Source organism: Triturus cristatus, chromosome 6 (assembly GCF_964204655.1).
Source record: "Triturus cristatus chromosome 6, aTriCri1.1, whole genome shotgun sequence".
NCBI lineage: Eukaryota > Metazoa > Chordata > Amphibia > Caudata > Salamandridae > Triturus > Triturus cristatus.
In genome coordinates this window covers 152,528,806-152,549,141 of record NC_140589.1, presented here as the reverse complement: position 1 = coordinate 152,549,141, position 20,336 = coordinate 152,528,806, and the positions used below count along the sequence as shown (strand labels likewise).

The following is a 20,336-nucleotide window of genomic DNA, read 5'->3' as shown; positions in this document are numbered from 1 at the left end:
CAGGATTTAAAAGATACGCTTGAGCTCCTATGAAAAGGTGTAATAAGCTGTCGCAACTTCCTTCTAATTTCAACTGTGTCCGGACAATAATCTGGGCGCACAAAAAACTCAACCCCTTTACCCAATTTTTTTCGGTCAGGGCGGGCTAAATCATATAGCGCCTCTCTTGCTAAAATATTAACAGAAATTAAAATAGCTCTAGGTCGAGGGGGACCTTGTGTTTGATTAGGTCTAGCTCGTTGAATAAAGGGAAATCTATGAGCGCGCAATATCTCTGTATTCCAGTCCCATTGAGTTAAGGTAGGAAAGGCTTCAATAAACAAATCAATGATAAATTGTCGAACATCAGATCCTTCCAACCCCTCCGGAATGTCAATAACACGTAGGTTATTCCTGCGCAAGCGATTTTCCAAGTCAGTTAATTTCCACGCAGTATTATTTTTTGCTGCACTTAGAGTCTCTGTGGTAATTTTCTGAGCAGCTAGCTCATCTTCTAAACTGGAGATTCTCGCTTCAGCCTCCGTAAAGCGCGCCGTGAACTCAGCACAGGATTTCTCTATGCGTCACACCGTATTCTGCAGTTTGCGGCAAGCACCCTGCACCCTTTGACTTTCCGCTCTGGTTTCTTCCCTATGTGCTGTAATGCTTTGAAATATATCTGCCAAAGAAACATTTTCAGCATCATCTAGCGGACTTATAGCACTACCACTGACCGCTTCAAATTGTGGGGTAAATGAGTAATCCCATTGTAATTTCTCTAATTCTTCTTCGGGAGTAGCTAGAGTGATTGGACCCCTGTGGCTGTTCTTTTTCTGTACAGTTTGAGGGTTTTCAACAGCCGCGTTGCTCCATTTTTCTTTTTCAACCTCTTGGCACTCACTTGCCTGGCGTTCATTTATTTTAGCCACAAGGCTCTCGCTATCTGATAAATCAAGCTCACCGTCAGATGAGCCAGAGAGAGAAAAAAAGTCGCCAGAATCCAAATCCTTAGCACCCTCCTGCTGTGGTGCCTTAACTGGGTGTTTTTGAGTGCTCATTATATTGCCTGTATTAGCAGATACTCCATCTTTTTTATCTTTTTTCCCCTCCAATCCATCTATGGTTACACCATTTCCAGCGATCAATGCTGCTCCTAAATTTGATGTTTCAGTTATATCTGTATTTATTAACTCAGTCTGTGATTTATCTGAAGCATCGTGCTCTGGCGTATTCTCACCAATTACAGCTGCACTCTGCGAGAGAAGATTGAGTACTGCGGTTTTGTTATTTTCAATATTGACAAGTGAGGGAGCAGCGTTTTTCTTGCATTTATTAGTGAAAATTGTAGGGACTAGGAATAGTACGCTTACCCCCTTCAATCTTCATCTCCGCCGGGGTTGCAGCTTTCCCCTTAGTGTTTCCTCCGAACGCCCAACCGCCAGCAGCTGCGCCGCCAGTGGTCCCGCTCTCGGCTGCTCCGCGAGCTCTGCCACGCCCAGCCTTCTGCGGCATCCTAAGAATCGTTGCTGGTTCGCCGCTACCCGCCGCGGCTGTCCTACGACCCGGGCCTGCGTCCAAAGCCGCCTTGCCGCGGACAGTGATGGAGAATACCGCAGAAGTCGCCAGAGCATATCGGTGCACTATGCGGTAAATGCAGGATAACGTAGCGTAGTAGGTCAGTCCGCCGTCAATCCGCCATCATTCTGTCCCTGGTTAGTCCGGAGCTGTTAGTCCAGCTCACACAGCCGTATCAACGGCCGCCATCTTGCCTGTCTGTCAAAATCACATGAATTGTTTGATAATGCGAGAGGAACAAAGGGAAGAAGCATCAGAAGTGCGTCCATCAGGAGATGGCTGCGAGGTGGACCCTCACTGATGCGTACGCCAGTCCTGACTTCGCCAAAGAGAGTAGATAAGGCGAGACTTGTTCCGCAGATGAGGGTGGATATCGTTCCAAAGGCACAAAGAACAAAAATGCTTCCATTTTAATCTGTATGTTTTATTGGTGGACTCTGCTCTAGGCCTGGACAACACGTTTCTGCAGTCCTGGAGAATGTCTAAATCTTTGAATTCAGATGCCAAGCATGAAACTGAAGATAAACTGGATGCGGGTGCAGGATTTGTCCTTTGCTCATGGTCAGAGTCGTTTTTACAGGAAGGCGATAAGGCTTGGACTCCGAGAGTAGGAGTAGCTCTGTGAACCAATGCTGGCGGGGCCATCGTGGAGCAATGAGGATCAGCCGGCACAGTTGTCTTCATTTTCATTAGAACCCTGGAGATCAAGAGGGCATGGGGAAAAGTGTAAGCAAAGATTCCTGACAATCTTATCAAACTCATTTCCCATGACCACCTCTGATGTTCCCTGTGGCGAAGAACCAGCATTTTTGGTTTTCTTGAGATACGAAGAGGTCTAAGTTGAGTGATTTCCCCCATTTCTGGAAGATAGTCCAGAATCAACTGATCGATTTCCACTTGTGGCATGTTTGCCCTAATCTGCTCAAGGTGTCTGCTAGGTTGCTTCTCACTCCTGGAAGATGTTCTGCCTGGATGATGATGCGATGCAGCAACGCACACTCCCAGATCTTTTGAGCTTCCAAAGATCGAATCGGAGAACTCGTTCCTCCCAGCTTGTTGAGATTGGGTGTATTCTGATATAAATATTGACAACAAATACGTTGATAATTCTTTTTTTCTTTTTCTTTTGTAAACACTCCATAAATTGAATAATTATAAAGGGATTAATCTGGCAACAAATAGTTTAATGAAATGATCCGAAACCATAGCGTGATTAGTGTTTCCACATCAAAAGAAAATCTGGCCCACTAAAATCCGCTGTACACATTAGCAATGAAAGTGTGCATGCCTATATGGCACATGTTAGACGTCCTAGCGTCACATGCTGACAGAGCCAGTTTCTGAATGGGTGGCCACGCCCAACGTCCTACACAGAGGACCGCCATGCCCAGCCTCCATCCTGAAACATTTAAAAACTCTATTGCCATGCGTATTGGGTAATATGCAGTGCAGCACCAACAAATAGACCTCCGTCTGGTTCTAGTTTGCACCGAATGTCATAATTTTCTATCTGACAGTGTTTTACTGCAGGGGTTGCCACCTACCTATCCACTATGGGGCGATTTGTACTTTTAGCCGAGGTAAGCGAATGTACAATATTTTCGTCCAAGCTGCAACTGTATGCAACATATTGGATTTGCTGTGATCTCAAAATCACTTGTGTGCTTGAAATTTAAGTGATGTATTTGTCTAACCCCAAATGCATTTCAGTCCTATCTTCAGCTCAACAAGATTGTTAATAAGAGTGAGTATGCTTCCCTGTGTTTTTGTGTGTCGAGTGTGACACCAGTGAGATTGTGTTGGCTACTGTATTAGATGGGGCAAATTCTTTAGGGGGAACAGTGTGCTCAAGAAAATCATGGCTATCTAATGAATGCTATGTCTTTTCCAATGTTAAGTAAATTCTTGATTGCCAATTAATAAACATCAATGCAGTATACACAAGCATTTATCAAATTTAATATTTAATATATGGTAAATAATGATTAACATCATTAAAACGTTTAAGAAAAAGCACAGCATTATGGGCAGCTGCGAATTAAGTTCAAATCAATTAGTTACATTTATAAAGACCAGTGTTTCCTGTGTAAGCAGCCTTGCTACTTTGAGCAAAAACCTGGTGGTCTTCATGAAAGCTGAATGCTGTGGCCGTTCAGTAGAGCCATCACTGAAGGGCCCTTAAAGCTGGATGTAACAAATTCCATCTAAGGGTGTAAGACAGCTGGACAGACACAAACAAGCATTTGCAGTGCAATAGGTCTTGCATTTGCTAGAGTTTACGCTATTGGCATTGTAAATGACAATGCCTTTTATTTATTAGTTTTAATAATTAACACATAAAAGGCATTATTATTTACAATGCCAATAGCTGAAACTCTTGTATATGCGAGACCTATTTCATTTTAAAGAAGTGGCTGCCATTGTTCCTGGCAGCTTGGAAAGTGAAAGAGCGCATGGCCTTGGACAGCCATTTAGTTGCATTTTGAAACGCGTGCTCTTGTTAGACTTGACTGGTTACTAAGAGGGTATGGTTGAGCTATCTGAATGGCACACCTGTTTTTGCTTGGATATGTACGAATCCTAAACAGATAAACCTTGTATATACTTGTTACTTGAATACACTGAATGCAGTTCATAGTCTATTTGTAGCCATTATTTTACACAAACGCCCGTATATTAGTCATGAGAGTTGTACAATATCTGACAAAGATAGTTAAAGATATCCAGGGAGTCAGGTCACATGAACTGAGAGGGGAGGGGAGCGCAGCAGCTTTCGAGGGACCTGCTGCATAAAACTTAAACAGGTGCCAGACTGGTGGTACCTCTATCATACGTGTAAAGAACAGGTAGGCTTGGAAGAAATGATCAGCTCTGAACACAATTAGATGCACAGGGGTGAGGACACCTCATTCTGGCGGGAGTCTAGGAGAAGCACCCCTTTCCTGCGTCTTGCATATTTCCACTTTGGATGGGAGGACCGAGCGCGGGGACATGCCAATGCGGTTACCTTAAGGAAATAAGGCGGAAGAGACACCGTGCATGCGCGAAAGTGATGCAGTGCGCACGGGTGCACAATCTCCAGTCTGGGTTGGCGAGCCGGAAAGGAGACGGGGAGGGGAGCAAAAAGCCTCACTGCAAATCAAAGGCGCGCGTTTAACAAAGTGTGACGCGCGCCAATGAAAAGCAGAGGCGGAGCTTCCACCCCACTTCCAAAGTCAACTTGACAATAGATCTCGCCAGAGCGAGCAGTGCATGCACTGTGCCGCTAGACGAGACCTAGAAATTAAGTAGGCTGTCCTGGCTATGGCTGCATAGACCGCATTGAAGAACCAGCCAGGACTGCTTCCAAGAGGAAAACGGGTAGTTTGATGAAAAAGCGACCAGTTGAAATAGTAATGATGAATGTTGAAAGGGTGCAGCAATATGGAATGTCAAATATGGTTGCAGGCTCCAAGAAGTATAGGAGTGCAGAACTGCCCATGCCTGCTATTTCTGGTTAAACTCTGCCTTATCGATAGTCTCAGGCTAAAGGTTTGCAGTCTTCTTAGTGATCTTTTTTTATGGCAATGAATTCCAGTTTTGAATTCCCCATGTTATCTAGGTTTAGGTAGTTTAAGGTCTGCTGAAGGACAGCTGACCACAAGTTTTTGTGATTGGGCTGTCTCCATTTCTGACCAGCACAAGGCGGCCAGTGAAGCTTGCAGGGCTGCTCTAAGCTTCCAACAGAGTTTAATAAGTGCGCCACTCCTGACCGGGCTTTGATGGAACAGTCCAAACTGAACTCCAGTTTCACCTGAGATGGGGTTATATATTGCAGAAGACCGAAGATACATTTAAACAGGGTCGATGAAAGGTGATTTAATGTTGTTGTACAGCTCCCCTTTAACAATTTGGAGCTGTATGGGAGAGATGGAAGAAATTTTGCTGTAATGAGCTGTAACAGATAGTCCTCTAATGTGCTACCGATAATTTATTTGCAGTAGTTTAAGCGCAAACTGTAGTTTGTTAGCGAGTGTTCTTCTTTGGTTTTGGTGCTGTCTGAACGGTAGTCTGGTGTCCATTGCTACACCTAAGTGTTTGTATGATTTAACCAGGTCTGAGTTTTCTTGTGACCTTCTACTTGAAACTTGGATAGCCGCACCTGGAACTGGCTGAGAAGCATATCACTTTTGTTTTATGATTTAATTCTAGCTCAAATGTTGGGTTCATTGTACAACGTAGTAATTAAACACTTCCGGGTCTACTAAAAGATTGGAGGCATAGATCTTTGCCCCAACATCAGTAAGAGCAAACAGAGTTTGCTTGGTTTGGCTGCATGCTGGATTTGTAAATGGGGTGCAGGATACTACCTTGCCAAGATGCCGGTATGGAGTTAGTAAGCAAGGCATTATTGAACAATGGGTTAAGATGAACAGCCCAGAGTTGTTGGTCCTGTTTGAACAGGGTGTTTGGGACTCCATTCGGGCCTGGCGCTCCTTTCAGCTCTAAGTTGCTTAAGCGTGCACCTGACCTGCAAATCTCCATCGATGGACCATCAGATCGATTTGGTTATGGTGCCTCTAATAAGGTGCTTTGCACGTGGGGCCTTGGCTTTTCCAAAACATTCCTTGTGTGGTCAGGAAGGTCCAAGGAATAGGCAGCTGTTGTGTGGTATCTAATCTGCCTCCGAGATACCAGCGTTATGGTGGTAATAATACCCATTGGCAAGTTTGTCGGTTTCCACACAATTTGCGCTTTTTCAATTTGCTTATGTGAAAGATCTATCCATACTTTTATCTGATAAGATTTTGGCAGTCCAAGTGGCCTTTCTATAGGCTTTCCTCAGAAATGCCAGTTTCGTCCTTGGATCTTCGTTGATCGGGGGGGGGGGTCTGAGTTCAGGAGTCTTGGATCTCCTTGTTAAGCTCACTTTTCTTCAGAAGTAGTGATGTAGTAAACCAGGCTGCCCCATCAGTGTTAGTATTTGGAGTGGGATTTGATGGAAAGTTAGAAATAAGAGCTGTGGCCAAGGTCTGCCAAGCTTGGACTGGTGTGTTGTGCTGTGTAGGGCTGAATTGTACTGGGGAAATGCGCGTGCTTACAAAATCCAGTATTGCCTCTACTGCAGGCTCTGCCCATGTGAGAGGTTTTAAATAAAAGGCCCTGGGTGGTGATAGCAGTTCATTATCATGAGGGGCCCGTGGTGGGCAGGGCAGTAACCGCACATGCTGAAGAAAGTGAACACTCTCTTCTCTAGCGATCATGCCGTAGTAGATGATCATTGGAAACAACTTAGTGTCTGCTACAGTATAGTCCATAATTGCATTGGTGTTATGTGATAACCTAGTAAAAGCTTCCACTTAGTCCTGGGGATGGCGGCCGTTTTGTGTGTTGATACCAATGTTTTCGAGGGATGCTATGTATGATTTTCATGGTTGGTCGGTTCTGGGGTAATTTGAGATTACTCCTGGCAATGTTTGAATCAAGTGATTTGACTCCGTTGAGGTGATGGAAGCCTACTTTACATTGGATGAATGTTAAAATCCCATCACCGTACCAGGCGTGCTTGCAGGAAATTGAATCGAAGAGATTTAAGTAGGGCAATCAAGGACTCTGTTTCTCCAGTTTTGCTCATGTGGCCAGGGTATATGTATAAATTGCAAATTAAGAGGCTGAAGCAGTTTTGTACTGTGGTGAGGGCCGAGAGTTTAACACATTTAGCCCAGGTCAATCTCTGGTTGATGTATTCTTAAGACCATTAAAGGTGGGTTGTGAGATATATCTATTTCGCTGTGGTCGAAACACATTATTTTGCTGTCAGTTGAATAAATACCTGAAACTGATGATCAGTGTGGACGTGAATCTCTTTTCTTTGTGCAATTCATCGTCTGGTGGGTGGGTGTGTATATATTTCGAGCTGGAATTCTTTGAAACCAGTAAGTGGTGGAGCTTGCGACCAGGTTTCCTGCACTAGCAGGATATCAAAGTTTCGGTAGTGAAGTCGTTCTGTGCCACCTTACTGCAAAGACCATTCATGTTCCAGGAACACCGTTTTAGCTGCTGATTGTGGCTTTGGCCCTCTTGTTTTTAAGTTCATACCTGTCACGTAGCTCCTTAGTGAGGACCCTGCTGTGATGCCTGGTGTAAGTTGGTGCTCCTGGAGTGTTGGTTTACTGGATGCTTGAGGTGTAAGACTATGGTTCGGGCCTTCATATTCCGTTTCTGTTATTGGTATTCCCCTGATTAAATTACATGTGCTAGTCAATCAAAAAGTGAATATGTAAGATTAGTAAAATGTGTGGGAATGCGCATGATTAGCATGACCTATATTTAGTTAACATTATGTTCTGCAACATGTTAAGCTTACATGAATATATTTGCACAATTTAATGTGAACGCTGCTTCATTTTACATTAGCTTGTTAATCATTTCTGAGGGTTTCTAGAAGGTTGACAATTGCATGTCTTGTTTATTTAAAAAAGAATGCAATCTCGTAAAACAAAAATAATTGAAAGAGTATCCGCGCACTTTGGGTGTTTTTGCTAAAAGTGTCTAACAACATTGAGATTATATTATAAAAGTTGCGTACGGAGAGTGGAGGGTAGAGAGGAATCTTCACACCAAGCAACAATGAAACGGGCCATCCAGAATCTCATTCTGGTTCAAATCGAAGGCTACTGGGCAGGGAGGCATTTAGCCTGCACTGATTTAGCTTATCAGTGCAGCTGGCCTTGTGGGACGGGAACTGGTTAGTCACTATTTCTTGCCGCCTTTTCTCCGATTGATCTTTGGTTCTGAGAGCTTGGTGGTTTTGTGGGCTGTCATTGACTGCCTCTCGTCTTCTTTCTACGGCAGGTTCGTCATTTCTCCCCCTTCTAAGTTTGAGGCTCTTTTGGCATGGGTTGGCGGCATGTAGGTTGTGTGGGTGTCTCACTGCAAGTTACCCTGCCTCTGGAGCACTGTGCCCCGTGTGTCCAATGCCCATCCTGCTAGTGTAATGGGGTTTACTAGAGTATGGTGTGGATGCCTTCTGTGGTAGTCCTTCCTTCCCTACCTGCGTTTCTTGATTGGATCTTTGCTACAGTAGTGGCTTCTTCTGCTTGTCCTCCGTTGAGTCCTCCACCAGGCGGCCTACGGTGGCTCCTCTAGGGTCCAGGGGCCCTGGCTGGCTGCCTATGTAGTTCGGGGTGAAGTGTCCCAATTGTTTCTGATTTATTGGGATACCATTTCTTTTTGCAGTGGCAGGGGGTCTTTAACTTTGGTTCTGTAGTGTTACTCCTTCTGGTCCCCCTCTCCTTGCTCTTTAATGTTGCATTGCTCATTCTCCCTTCCTTGTCCCAGAATTTACATTCCACGATGCCTCATTTTGGTTCTTCTCCCAGATTTCTTTGGCTACTTTCACTTTACACTAGGATAATGGGGCAAACTCAACCTTAGTGTCTAGTCTCATGGAGTGGCGTGTGGTAGTGCTCTCCGGAAGAGAACTGAAATGTTTTTGTAGAGCTGGTGGATGTCTGGAGGTGGGTTCCATCCCACAATGTAAGTTAATCGACTTAAAAGGGTCATTCTTAGCAATTAAGGTTACTGATAAGTACTCTGGACATTTGAAAACCTGAACATTGCCACCAAGAAGTTAGCGTTAAGCCTATTCACCTAACTGGTCTCAAGGCAAGTTCAAAAATTAAGTCTGCTTTGGTAAATTTGTGTCTGAGACTGCTACATTTGCTATAAAGAGGAATGTCACCCTTGCAATGGGTGATTGGTTTAATGCCTGACTATCAAAAATCCAGTGCTGAAAAAGGTGCACCAATATCAGTTTTGTTTTGTCAAGGAATTGCAACACTGGCTACAAAGAAACCAATAAATGCAAATATGAGTGTCTAATGTATTACTGTATTTTTTAAATATATGGTTGGTAGACAACACAGCTATACAAAAACGTATAGTCCCCCAGAAGAAAATATTATGGATGTCCGTATCCTGTTTATAAGGGGAAGGACATTTTTGTATTTGAACAGATCTTCTGACTCAGTTTGTGGCATGTTTTGTCATTGGGTCCCATCCTCCCCCAAACACATAATATGCTTTGCTGTGCTCGACTATTTCTGCCAGCTCTTTGAAACAAAAAGTAGACGGGAATGGGATCCAATGAACAGAAGGAGTTAATGTAGTGGGTAAAGTCCCCATTACCTATTTATCATAATCTTCATTAGTTTGTGTCTGGGGTCTTCTCTCTCATGGTTGCAGGCTTGATACAATTCGACATCTTGTTGATGCAGACAGGAAGAGCCATTCATTTTTCTTAGCAGCAGGACAGGTTAATCCCCGAATCACAAACCAGGTCTCATCTCACTGTAAAGACTGACAAGAAGGCCCACTTTTGAATATTGGTTATCTGATAGAGACTACTAGCCGCAGATTCCTTAACGTAGAATTATCCCCAGGCGTGAGACTGGACCCGGAAAACTTTCTTGCCCAGCATCTCTGCGGGCCGGTACCACGCGACTCCGCCCGACGTCCTCTAAGGGCGTGACTTCAGCGAGGTCACAGAAGCCCCACCCCGGCGCGCTGATGTCAGTTTTCTTATTTTCCGCATGCCACGCGGATCCGGATCGTGTTCCTGGCCTGTTTCAGGCCTTCTTTTTTCTGCTTTTGAGCATTTTTCTTGGGAACAGTGTGCGAATGCCTTCGGGCTTCAAGATGTGCTCATCTTGCGCACGCCGGATGTCGGCGACGGATCCTCACCCCATCTGCATGTGGTGTTTGGGGGAGCACCACAACTCCAGACTGAGGCGTGTCAGCAAAAGAAGCCGAAGTCCCGGCGGGAGCGCCGGATGAAACTCCTTTTGGCACGCATGTCCAGGTCTGCATCGTGGCCTTTGTCCGTCCCCCGTGGATGGCTACAAGAACCTCCATCTCCGACATCGTCCTTCTCCCAGGCCGCAAGGGTGTCGCTCCCCTGTTGGTAAGTGTTGCAGTTTGTCCCTGAGGCCCAGCCTGTTGGGTGTGGGTTCTCCGCGGGTGGTGCGCCCCCGCTCGTCGCCACCCTATCCGCTGTTCCCCGGCGTGGGACCGACCAGAGCCCAGATGGAGGCCTATGCGGCGGCCTTGCAGGCCTCGTTGGCTCTTCCTTCTCTTACTGGGACGTCTACGGATCCCTTGCCGTGTGCGGGGACTTCTGAGGCGTCGCCGGCAGCTCCAGCGCTGACTGGTTCGGATCTAGGTTCGGAGGATGTGGTGCAGTCAGAGTGCGGCCCTTCGGGGTTCCCTCCTTCGGACCACAGTGCCTCTGCCTCGCCGCAAACCCCGCGGAGGTCCCTGTGGTGTTGCCGGAGCTCAGGACATTTCCTTGAGTCCCCCTCGGGGCAGGCGGTGGCCTTGTCCGAGGTGATGCCTCTCAGGCGCTGGTGGCTGCTGGCCCTGGCGGCACCGCAGGGGATGGCTAGGGGTCGGGGCATGTCCCCGGGCCCCCCTCCACGCAGGCGGCTGCCTCGTCTGAGGTCGGGTCGATGACTTTTCGGCGCCGTTCCTTAGCCGCCCCGGCTCCGAACCAGCCTCTGTCTCCTGCGCCAAGTGTTGTGGCGGAGGTCGTTCTGGCGTCTCCTTCGGCGCCAGTCGACGTTGACCTGACTCCAGTCGCGGACTCTACGGTGTCGGGTCATTGATTCATCTTCCGACGCCCTCTCTTCTCCAGAGGTTCGGCGGTTGTTGGTTTCATCTCCTCCGAAGACGGGTCCCAGCGTCGTGGCTTTTTCCCCTGTGTCTTCTAAGGACAGCTCGTCACCGCGACCGCAGTCTTTGCCGGAGGCACCTCAGGTACCCCATTCCCTCTTTTTGGGCTTGGCCTTTCCTTCCTCCGGTTGGACTGGGGGACGGCAGCCTTAGCTTGCAGCCGTCGCCCACAGAGAAATTGCTTTCTCTGCCACGGGGTCCTACGGAGGCGAGTGCTGCCTTCGCTCGGGCTGTGTCCACGGCTGTGGGAATCTTGCGCATGGCAGTCCAGCTGCCCATTTACCCACTGATCATCTTATGGAGGTCCTCCATCAGGGTTCTGGTTGTCGGGAGCTGCTTCTTCCCTTCAAGGCTTCGCTCCACACTTCTCTTTTGGGGACGGCCCGCCACGGGGGACCCGGTGCCCCAGCAACTTCTGCACTGCCACCGTCCTGCGCCGCACGATCCGGTCTCTTTCCCTCCACCCCTCTACCAGGGGCCTTCTTTTACAGACTGACTTTCCCTCCCTGCCATGCGTGTTGTCTCCCCTGTCGCGGGAGGCCTGCTGGTTATTCCTGGGGGCGCAATATCTTTGCCTCATCCAGTGTGGCTTTTCGGGCCCTTAACACTTTGTGTATTGGCTAGGGCCACTTCTTGCTTGTGGGAGTCCCTTATGTCTGCTGCTTCTCAGGAGGGTGCCTGTGTTGATCTGAGGCACCATGTGTTGGATGGCCGGGAGCTGGCGGTGTTTATTCTTCGCTCAGCTCCAGACATTTTGGAGGTGCTTGGTCATACCACGGCTTCTTCAGTGGCCCTTCGTCGAACTTGCCTGGCTACGGGATAGTGTGTTCCTGTAGAACGTAAGGGAACGGCTGGTGGACCTTCCCTTTGATGGCACTCTTTTATTCCACGCCCCTGCGAAGCTTAGGTTGTCCTGGCCTTTCCCTTCTTGTCCCTGTGACATGTCCCCTGGTGGGGCCCTGTGTCTCTCCTGGTGGGGAGGCTCTCTTGCAGGCCCTCCTCCCTTCTGGGTATGGCTAGGGTATCTATTCTACATTAAGGAATCTGCGGCTAGTAGTGTCTATCAGATGTACAAGTTACTTATCTTCGGTAACGATGTATCTGGTAGAGACGATTTTAGCCGCAGGTTCCTTCACGACCCGCCCTTCCTCCCCGTTCTGCGATGACCCTCTGCTTGGGTTTCTGCAGTCGCCTCCCTCTGGGTGACTTGTCTTCTGTGGGTGTCCTCTTCGTTTTCTTCCGGTCCGGCATCCCTCCAGCTGGTCTCTCCAGCGTGAAGGCCTACTTTTGCTCTTTTCCTCTGTTAGAGTTTTTGATCCCCAACCGGTCTAACTAGTTAGGGGTTCTTTTACCTGTCCTTTGACTTCCTGCTCTTTTCAGAGGTTATGGCCCTCCTTGGCACTGTAGTCTGCGGATGGATTACCTGTCCTTTGACCTCCTACTCCTTTCAGGGGGTTTGGCCATTCTGGGCAGTGTAGTCTGGGGATGGATTGCTGTTGCTCCTCTGTTCCGGTCTCTCCCTCTCCCCCTCTCGCCCTCGCTCCCCCCCCCCCTCCCACCCCCCAACTCTCTTCCTTGTGGAAATGTCATCACTTAAATCCTCTCACTTTGCAGTCAGAGAAAGAAAAATAAACACCAAGCTCCCTGGAAGACACAGCTTGACATATGAATCTGTCTTTGAATGCACAGCAAATGAGACCAGAAAAAAATAAGATTTAAAAGCCTGTTTACAGAAAGTGAGTTTGTGAAAGAATATAGTAAAGGTTTGGGCAACGGGAGGGACGAACTCCAGCTGGACAGCCTAAATCAAAGAGAGCTAGCAAATAGAAAGTCAGAAAATGTGAGTTACAAACCACAAAGCCAATGGTAAGCAACGGGCGGGATGTATTCCTTGGTCAACTTTCTGAAGGTCCCCAAGATGTCTTTAGCTGTCTGGTAGGCTGCGACCTGAAAACGGGTAAGACACTTGTTAAATTGGAATTTATTATTTGAACTTCAGCTCCTTATTGCTGGTTAGGCATACCCTAGATCAGCAGTGGGGTTTCTTTGGCTGGGATGTTTGTTTTGAAATGTGCCTTTGATTTGAGTTGGGCTGCTGAGCTCTGCTCATGTTGCTAATATTACTCGCTGGTGTAGTTGGCTGTGTTAAATAATACATTGTAAGGATTACAGGAATGTGACTCAGCCTGGCCTGGTGTCGTGTGTCGTGCTGTCACTTGCTTCTCACGGGCTCATTATAGCTTTTAGGTCATCAGTGCAGCGTGCGGGTGCTCCTATAAAGGGGCAGGCCCCGGCCGGAGCTTGGATACCCAGAGCATTGGCGCTATGAAAACTCTCGGCCCCTCCATTGTTCTGCAGAGAGGCAATGGCCCAAGCGTGGAGCGGCTCCTGCTGTAAGTTACTGCTGACTTGCTGCTCTCTTCAGAGCTAGGCGTCCAAGTGTTGGCTTCAGTGTCAGATCGCCAGGTTTAGTGTATTTCGAAGTCAGTCTGTGGGGTGTGCTGCTGTCAGATTTGAGTCAATTCCGACTTTATCGAGAAGTTCCAGAGCTAACGCCCGTCGTTTAATTAACTTTCCATGCAGCTTGCCCCGGTAGAGCAGCATTGTTTACAGCTCTTTGCTGTCATTCAAGAAGTGCAACCGAGTATAAAAGGAATCCAGCTCTTCGTTTCCCCTGGAGCGAGCCTATGAAGCTTGACTGGGTTTCTGTGGATCTTCAACATACCACCCCTCTCAACCAAGCACCCTCCTAATATGAACAGGATTTCTTTGTACACGTTATGTCCTTGTTGAAGTTCTAGAGAAGTAAAAGCTCGTTTTGCCTGATTTTAGGAAAAGTTTCAGCTTTGTTTTAACATAGCCACTGTTTTGCTACAGATGCAGTTTTAAATGTGTAAGAAAAGGCGTTTTTAACCACATGAAAGATATTTCTTTCTTAAGTTGTCTTTATGATCCTTTGATAGTTTGTATTATAAACCTTTCATGCATGTTAGTCGCTTTGGATAATTTTGTAGTGCATGCGTTTACTTGGATTTGTTTTATGGACAGAGTAACTCAAATCATTTCTGCTAACAAACTCATTTCTTGTTACTTAGTTATATTTACTTTGTTTCCTTCCTTTTCTGTAGTTTATTCATCCCTTGTGTGATTGCTAACTTTGCAGTTAATTCAACAGAACCTTTTCTAAATGAGGAGTTACCTCAAAGGTTATATTAACTCCTTCTCTGGTGCTCTGTCCTTTACTGATGTTTGAATTTTTTTTGCATTTAGATTGCCAGTATGTTTTTCTATAAAAAGGTTCTTTGCATATAAGTGCATCTTTTTTGTGCGTATAGCGCAACTGTTGGGACAGAACAATTCCCTGCATAGTGACAGACTTGTGTCCCTGCCCTGAGTGCCCCAGCTGCACAGATACCTGTATCCCTGGTTCTGATTTTTGGTTCAGGGCAAACACTGATAATCATTGAGAAACAATACCCAAGTATGTCTTAGTACTGCGGTCTGGTTGCACCGAGTGGGACGCACCAAGCACCACCCACATAGTGCTACTGCCCTTACCAGATGTTAAGTGACACGTCTGTAATAGTGGCAGCACACAAGTATTTAGTATTGATCATTAGTGGTAATAGGTCTTTTTAGGTCTCGCCTGACCCAGCGCATGCGCTGGTCTGGCGAGACTTTTTGTGAGGGCTCAAAAAAGTGCTACCACTGTAGCTTAGAGCTACAGTGCATGTGCACGGGCGCGCACGCCTCACTTTCACGGCCGCACGGCCGCTTTGATGTTTGATCGCGATCACTTTCGCGGCCGCATGGCTGCTTTGATGTTCTCCGTGAGCCAGTTTTTTTTTTTCCTGTTTATTACTTCTATGTAGTAATGGTGGCACCCGTGCGCCGCCTTTACTACAGAGCAGTAATAAACAGAAACAAGCATTGGTTTAGCCAATAGGTCTCGCTTTTGGGACCTTATAAGTATTTAGTTATGCAACTGTTGCATGGCTAAATACTTACAAGGTCCCAAAAGCGAGACCTATTGGCTATGCCAATGCTTGTTACATGTGGTATGGAAGTGGTACATACTGGCACACTCGTGCAAAGTTCAGCTGTTGTCCTTAACTCACCCTTGGCCTACATGGTGATGGTGACTTCGGTCATGCGGTGTTCGGCACAAAGTGGATGAAAAACAGCTGGCTCCAGTTCATCACAGATGAGACAAATACTAATCTTCGACAAAAAACCTTGCTCTAGGACTCTACTTGGTGACCTGCCGAACTCTGCTCACACCCCTACCGACAACCCAGGCAAAGAACCTCTGAATAGTAATCAATAACCAACCCACCATAACCAGCCAAGTGAACGCAGTCTGTTTTCTGCTTCCACACACTTGAGCAAGCTGAACTACGGGAACACACTCCGGCAGAATCAACAGTTGATCAAAAGACTCCAGACTATACAAATATCAGCAGCCAGGCTCACCCTGCACTCATCACCTCTTAGAGCTCCGCTGGCTCCCAATCCACAAGCAGGTCCTTGTGCCAGCTCCACTGCCGCAGTTCTCCTGTCCAGCTTGCCCGCAGTCTGCTACCCTCTGCTACCTGTCTTCTTGCTGCCTTCTGTACCGCCTCCTGTTTGTTTCTTGCTCTGTTTGGCCTTTTCTGCTCATTTTTCTGCCCCTTACTTTGCCGTTTTCTGCTACTTTTTCTGCCTTCTACTTTGCTGTTTTATGCTAGTTGTTACATCCTGCTTTCTCCCTCCTTGTCCCTCCTTAGTGTTAGTGTCTGCGTGTCTATGATGTCTCTGTGATGTCATCCATGATTCTACCTGTTGCTGTTCAAGGGATTTTCAGTTACCTGTAGGCTGAGCAGGAGGTTATCTGCTCCCGGTGGGTTTTCTTACCAGATTACATTTCTACTTGAATGCTGTACCTGACCATCTAATCCCAAGAATAAAATATACTACTTGAACATTACAACAAGGAATCTCATCTTTATTTTATTGAATGTTGCACCTCTGCTTTGCAGTTTTCTGCTAGTTTATTTGGCCTTTACTGCTAGTTTTTCTACCCTCTGGCCTTTACTGCTAGTCTTTCTGCCCTCTGTTTGGCCTTTTCTTATTTTTCTGCTGTTTTGCCTTTTTTTTTTTTTTGTTTTGCCATCTGTTTTGCCTTTTTCTGCTAGTTTCTTCCTTCTTCCCACAGTTTTCCCAAGACCTGGCAGCCCAGTGCCCAAATGCCCCCAGGCATGACAGTGCTGTGCTATACAAATGCTGATTGATGACCAAACAAGCACTCTACACACTCCTTACACGCACATAGCAAGCATTACACAACATAGACCCCACGTACCTTAATGCATAAATTTCCACAAACCTACCTGACCACTCTGCTTAGCCGGACTCCTACCCCTGCATGCACAGAACCAGATCCAGTGGTTGTTCCTTCTCCTACCTTGCTCTTAAAACCTGGAACAACCTGCCATTGCACATCTGAGCCTCCTTCTCTGTTGTTGAATTCCACAAGAAACTTAAGCCCTGGCTCTTCACCTAGCCTGGACTCTGGCTCGACCTATACAACTTCTACTTTAGAGCTAGTAGACTTGCCCGGGTGAGCCGTCCACTATATAAATACATATAAAATACTTATATGTGCATGCTGGGCTGTGTGTGCCTGGTACATAACATGAAGGCCGTTGGGTTCTATTTGGGAAGCTCATGCCCTGGAAGGCTACTGGAGGTGAGCATTGCAACTCCCAGACATGAGATGTGGATTTCTGGTGTTCCAGAGGGCTGGGAAAGCGCGCACACACACTCTCTCATTCTAAGGGAGCGGAGCATTCTCGGGGAGCGGAGCATTCTCGGGGAGCGGAGCATTCTCGGGGAGCGGAGCATTCTCGGGGAGCGGAGCATTCTCGGGGAGCGGAGCATTCTCGGGGAGCGGAGCATTCTCGGGGAGCGGAGCATTCTCGGGGAGCGGAGCATTCTCGGGGAGCGGAGCATTCTCGGGGCACATGAAAGGTCTCTGATTCTAAGAAAAGTAACTGGTTACTCTGGCTGAGGCTCATTGTTAGGGGGATGGTGGGACTGATTAGGCTTGGCTTGTTCCGTGGACCAGGAAATCTTAAGAGGAGAAAGCTTGGTCCTTTGAAACTTTTGAGGCATAGTCCAGTGGGAGCTGACAGCCATGTGTGATCCTCCGTTTTTTTCCTTGGCCTGAGTTGTGGGTCAATCATAATCGAAGCCACTCCTTCTGTGGTAGACTGTTCTTTTGACTAGTTGGAAGATTAGAGAGCACTCAAAAGGAGTTGACACCCTCAACCCAAATTTTCAAGAACCGAACACTAAATCACATTTGTCTGTCTGTGCATTATAAAGGTGGGAGCATGAGTCCCACATTATATTCAACAGTTCTGCTCTTCAGGAGAGAAGATCACCAAAACATTTAGCTCGTGGAATCAGGGCTTGGGACCTATGTCTACTATTCTCTGCTGGGTGAGAGACCACCACACAGGAAGTAATGACCACGTGCCCTGAGCCTGGAGCACCAGCCTTCTGCCTGCCAAGACCAGACCACCCTGTGAGGAATAAGAATACCTGGAGGGAGCCAGGCCCAGCTGGGGATCCTTTTGAGTGGATCTTGGTGAGCAAAGTGGTCCGGACTGTTGCATGGATGAAGTCTGCAACCCCTTCATGCCAAGTGGGGGCCACCGTAAAGAACCTTTGTGAAAAGCCAGTTGGCAACCCTGATATGCCCGATGGGCCACCATGGAGGCAAGACCATTGCTCTGGATCATTGTGCCCAGGCTGCTATGAGCAACACTTATTACAGAGAGCTGTTCAGAAGGTAGTCAGACTGACATAGGCCGTCCAGAAACTGAGGAGCCCCAAAGCATAATTCGGGAAAGACCGCAAAAGGTTGTAGACCTTCAGCTTCGGAAATAGAAGCCCATCGACAAGTGCCCTCATTCCCTTGCTTTTGCTGGCTGACTGGTTGGGTAAAACCGTTTGAGGACATGTGATCGGTTGGGGACTTGCACAAACTTAGGAGTAGGGCTGCTGAAGTCGACTCTTATGGCCCAAACATAGACCTTGTCATGTGGGGGAACGAGCATGGACCACAGTAGAAAGTGGTGGCCTCCAGTATTCAATGGGAAATAACCCGCCTCACTACGAAGGAAGGAAGGAAGGACGGACTCTGGGATACTGGCCAAGACCATGCAAGCACGCCAACCTTAGGAGACAGTGGATATTATGTAGCGTGTTGCCTCTATACTTTGTAGGCCTTGTTAAAATACTTTATTCATAAAAGCAAATATTTGACTGGACAATCGCCTTATTGTGGCAACTGTTTGTAATTTGAGTGCTGCACCTTTATATGCCTCACCTGATTCTCCCTCAGAAAGCCTTGGACTACTCAACCTGTGCTACCACGGATAGTCCTGTGCTGAGATATAGTGCTTCGCCCAGTTACTCCAAGGCCATAGTATGTCTGGCTCCAGGACAGCAGGAGTAAAAGCCACAGTCCCCACGGTTGGGCTCTGTAACCCCAGCTTGCCCCATGGCCCTCTTACATGCCTCTCTTTTTAGCTCTCACCTACAGTCTTAGCTGTGTGTCGATGTTCTGTTTACAGTGCAATATACTGATTAGACTTTGAGTGGGCACCTTGCTCATGATTGAATGGTTTTCTTATCCATCTCCGTTCCCTGCTCTCTAATCAGTGGCTTTCTACCCTATTCTTGTTAATCCCACCCCCTGCATCCTAGCTTATGTACATAATTTCTGATTGGCATTCTTGTCTTTCCATTGTTGACCTGATGATACTTATTTATTTTGTAGTCCTGTTTTAGCCACCATGGGAGTGCATCACTTCTTACCCTCTCTCTCGTTCACTCACAACCCTAGTCACCCCTGCTTCATCATTAATATTTAATATAATACATATTTTTTTTCTGTGAGGACATGGCAGCTGCACCTCATGCTTAAGGTTTACTCTCCTGCTGAGAGTTCACAGATCCTTCACCGGCCATGTGGAGGGTATCTACTTTGCTCATATAAACCATCTCCTGATGAGACGCCAGAGACTAAAATCACCTCTTGTATGACTTTTGTGAGATTTTTATATTTTGGGGGGGGGGGGGGGGGGGAGAGGGGAGGGGGAGTATGAATCCACCAACCTAACAATATGTTGCTAAATCAAATAAGTTACACTGAGTAAAGCTGGCTTAACTCCTTGTAGCTGTGATGCAAGCCGCCGGCTGATCCCCAGAACAAAGTTAGGCATTTAAGCAGAACAAAAACAATTTTAAGTTCAAGGAAACAGCACATTAAGATCCCAAACTAAATTAGTAATAAAAATAAAATACTTTAATTAGAAATAGAACACACAAATGGTTGAAATAGATTAAAAGATTCAAGAATATTAACTTTGTTTTGGGCCAAAAAGTGCCAGGATACACAGTCTTAATGGTTTGTAGTTAATTGTGCCTAGGTGAGATTTCAGACCACCTGAGATGAAGCAAGGGTTTGGTAGCCCAGATGGTTGCAGCAGCCAAAAGTTTTAACTTGGGACTTAGCCCTTTTTCTGCAAGTCCAACTTCTTCAGTGGAGCAAGACGGGATGCTGTAGTGGTGGAGTCCCTCAAAATGTGATAATGCTGGATTCTGTAGCCATTGATGTTTTACCACAGATGTAAACTTACTACCTTGCCCCAGGTTTTACCTCCTGACTTACTTTCGTGATGCTTGAAACCAACCCTCCAGTGAGAATCGTCCACTGGGGATAAGCTGTAGTCAAGCAAGGTTCCACTTTGCTGGATACCCTTAGCAATAGATTATTTTAAAGTTAAAATCTCAGAGTGGACAACTGTGGAAATCTTGCTCTTGTAGGTTGCAGTTTTAGGATTAACTTTGGCAACTTCGCTGATCCCTCCCCAGGCCCCAAAATCCTATTTTTGTTAGGTGTTGTAAAACTACTTCATTACTCTTGCACCTCCCAGAATTTGAATGGAAGCTTCTAGTTAACAGCCAGGGCTTCTGCATGGTCCAGAAAAGCCCACTCTTAGGCGATCAGCTGGGCTTCA

The 20,336-nt window shown here is 46.8% G+C and overlaps 1 protein-coding gene across 5 annotated transcripts in view; it reads left to right on the top strand.

Moving 5' to 3' along the window:
- ENAH (ENAH actin regulator) overlaps window positions 1-20,336 on the top strand; it is a 668,777-nt gene that overhangs the window by 384,696 nt on the left and 263,745 nt on the right. The window contains exon 1 of one of the 5 annotated variants that reach the window (XM_085610393.1): window positions 13,560-13,658. The exons of the other annotated variants lie outside the window; for them this stretch is intronic. Coding sequence (XP_085466519.1) covers window positions 13,591-13,658 — 68 coding nt within the window. The 5' untranslated portion in view covers window positions 13,560-13,590. Of the gene's footprint in view, window positions 1-13,559; window positions 13,659-20,336 lie in introns of those variants that run through there. 5 annotated transcript variants of the gene reach the window in all.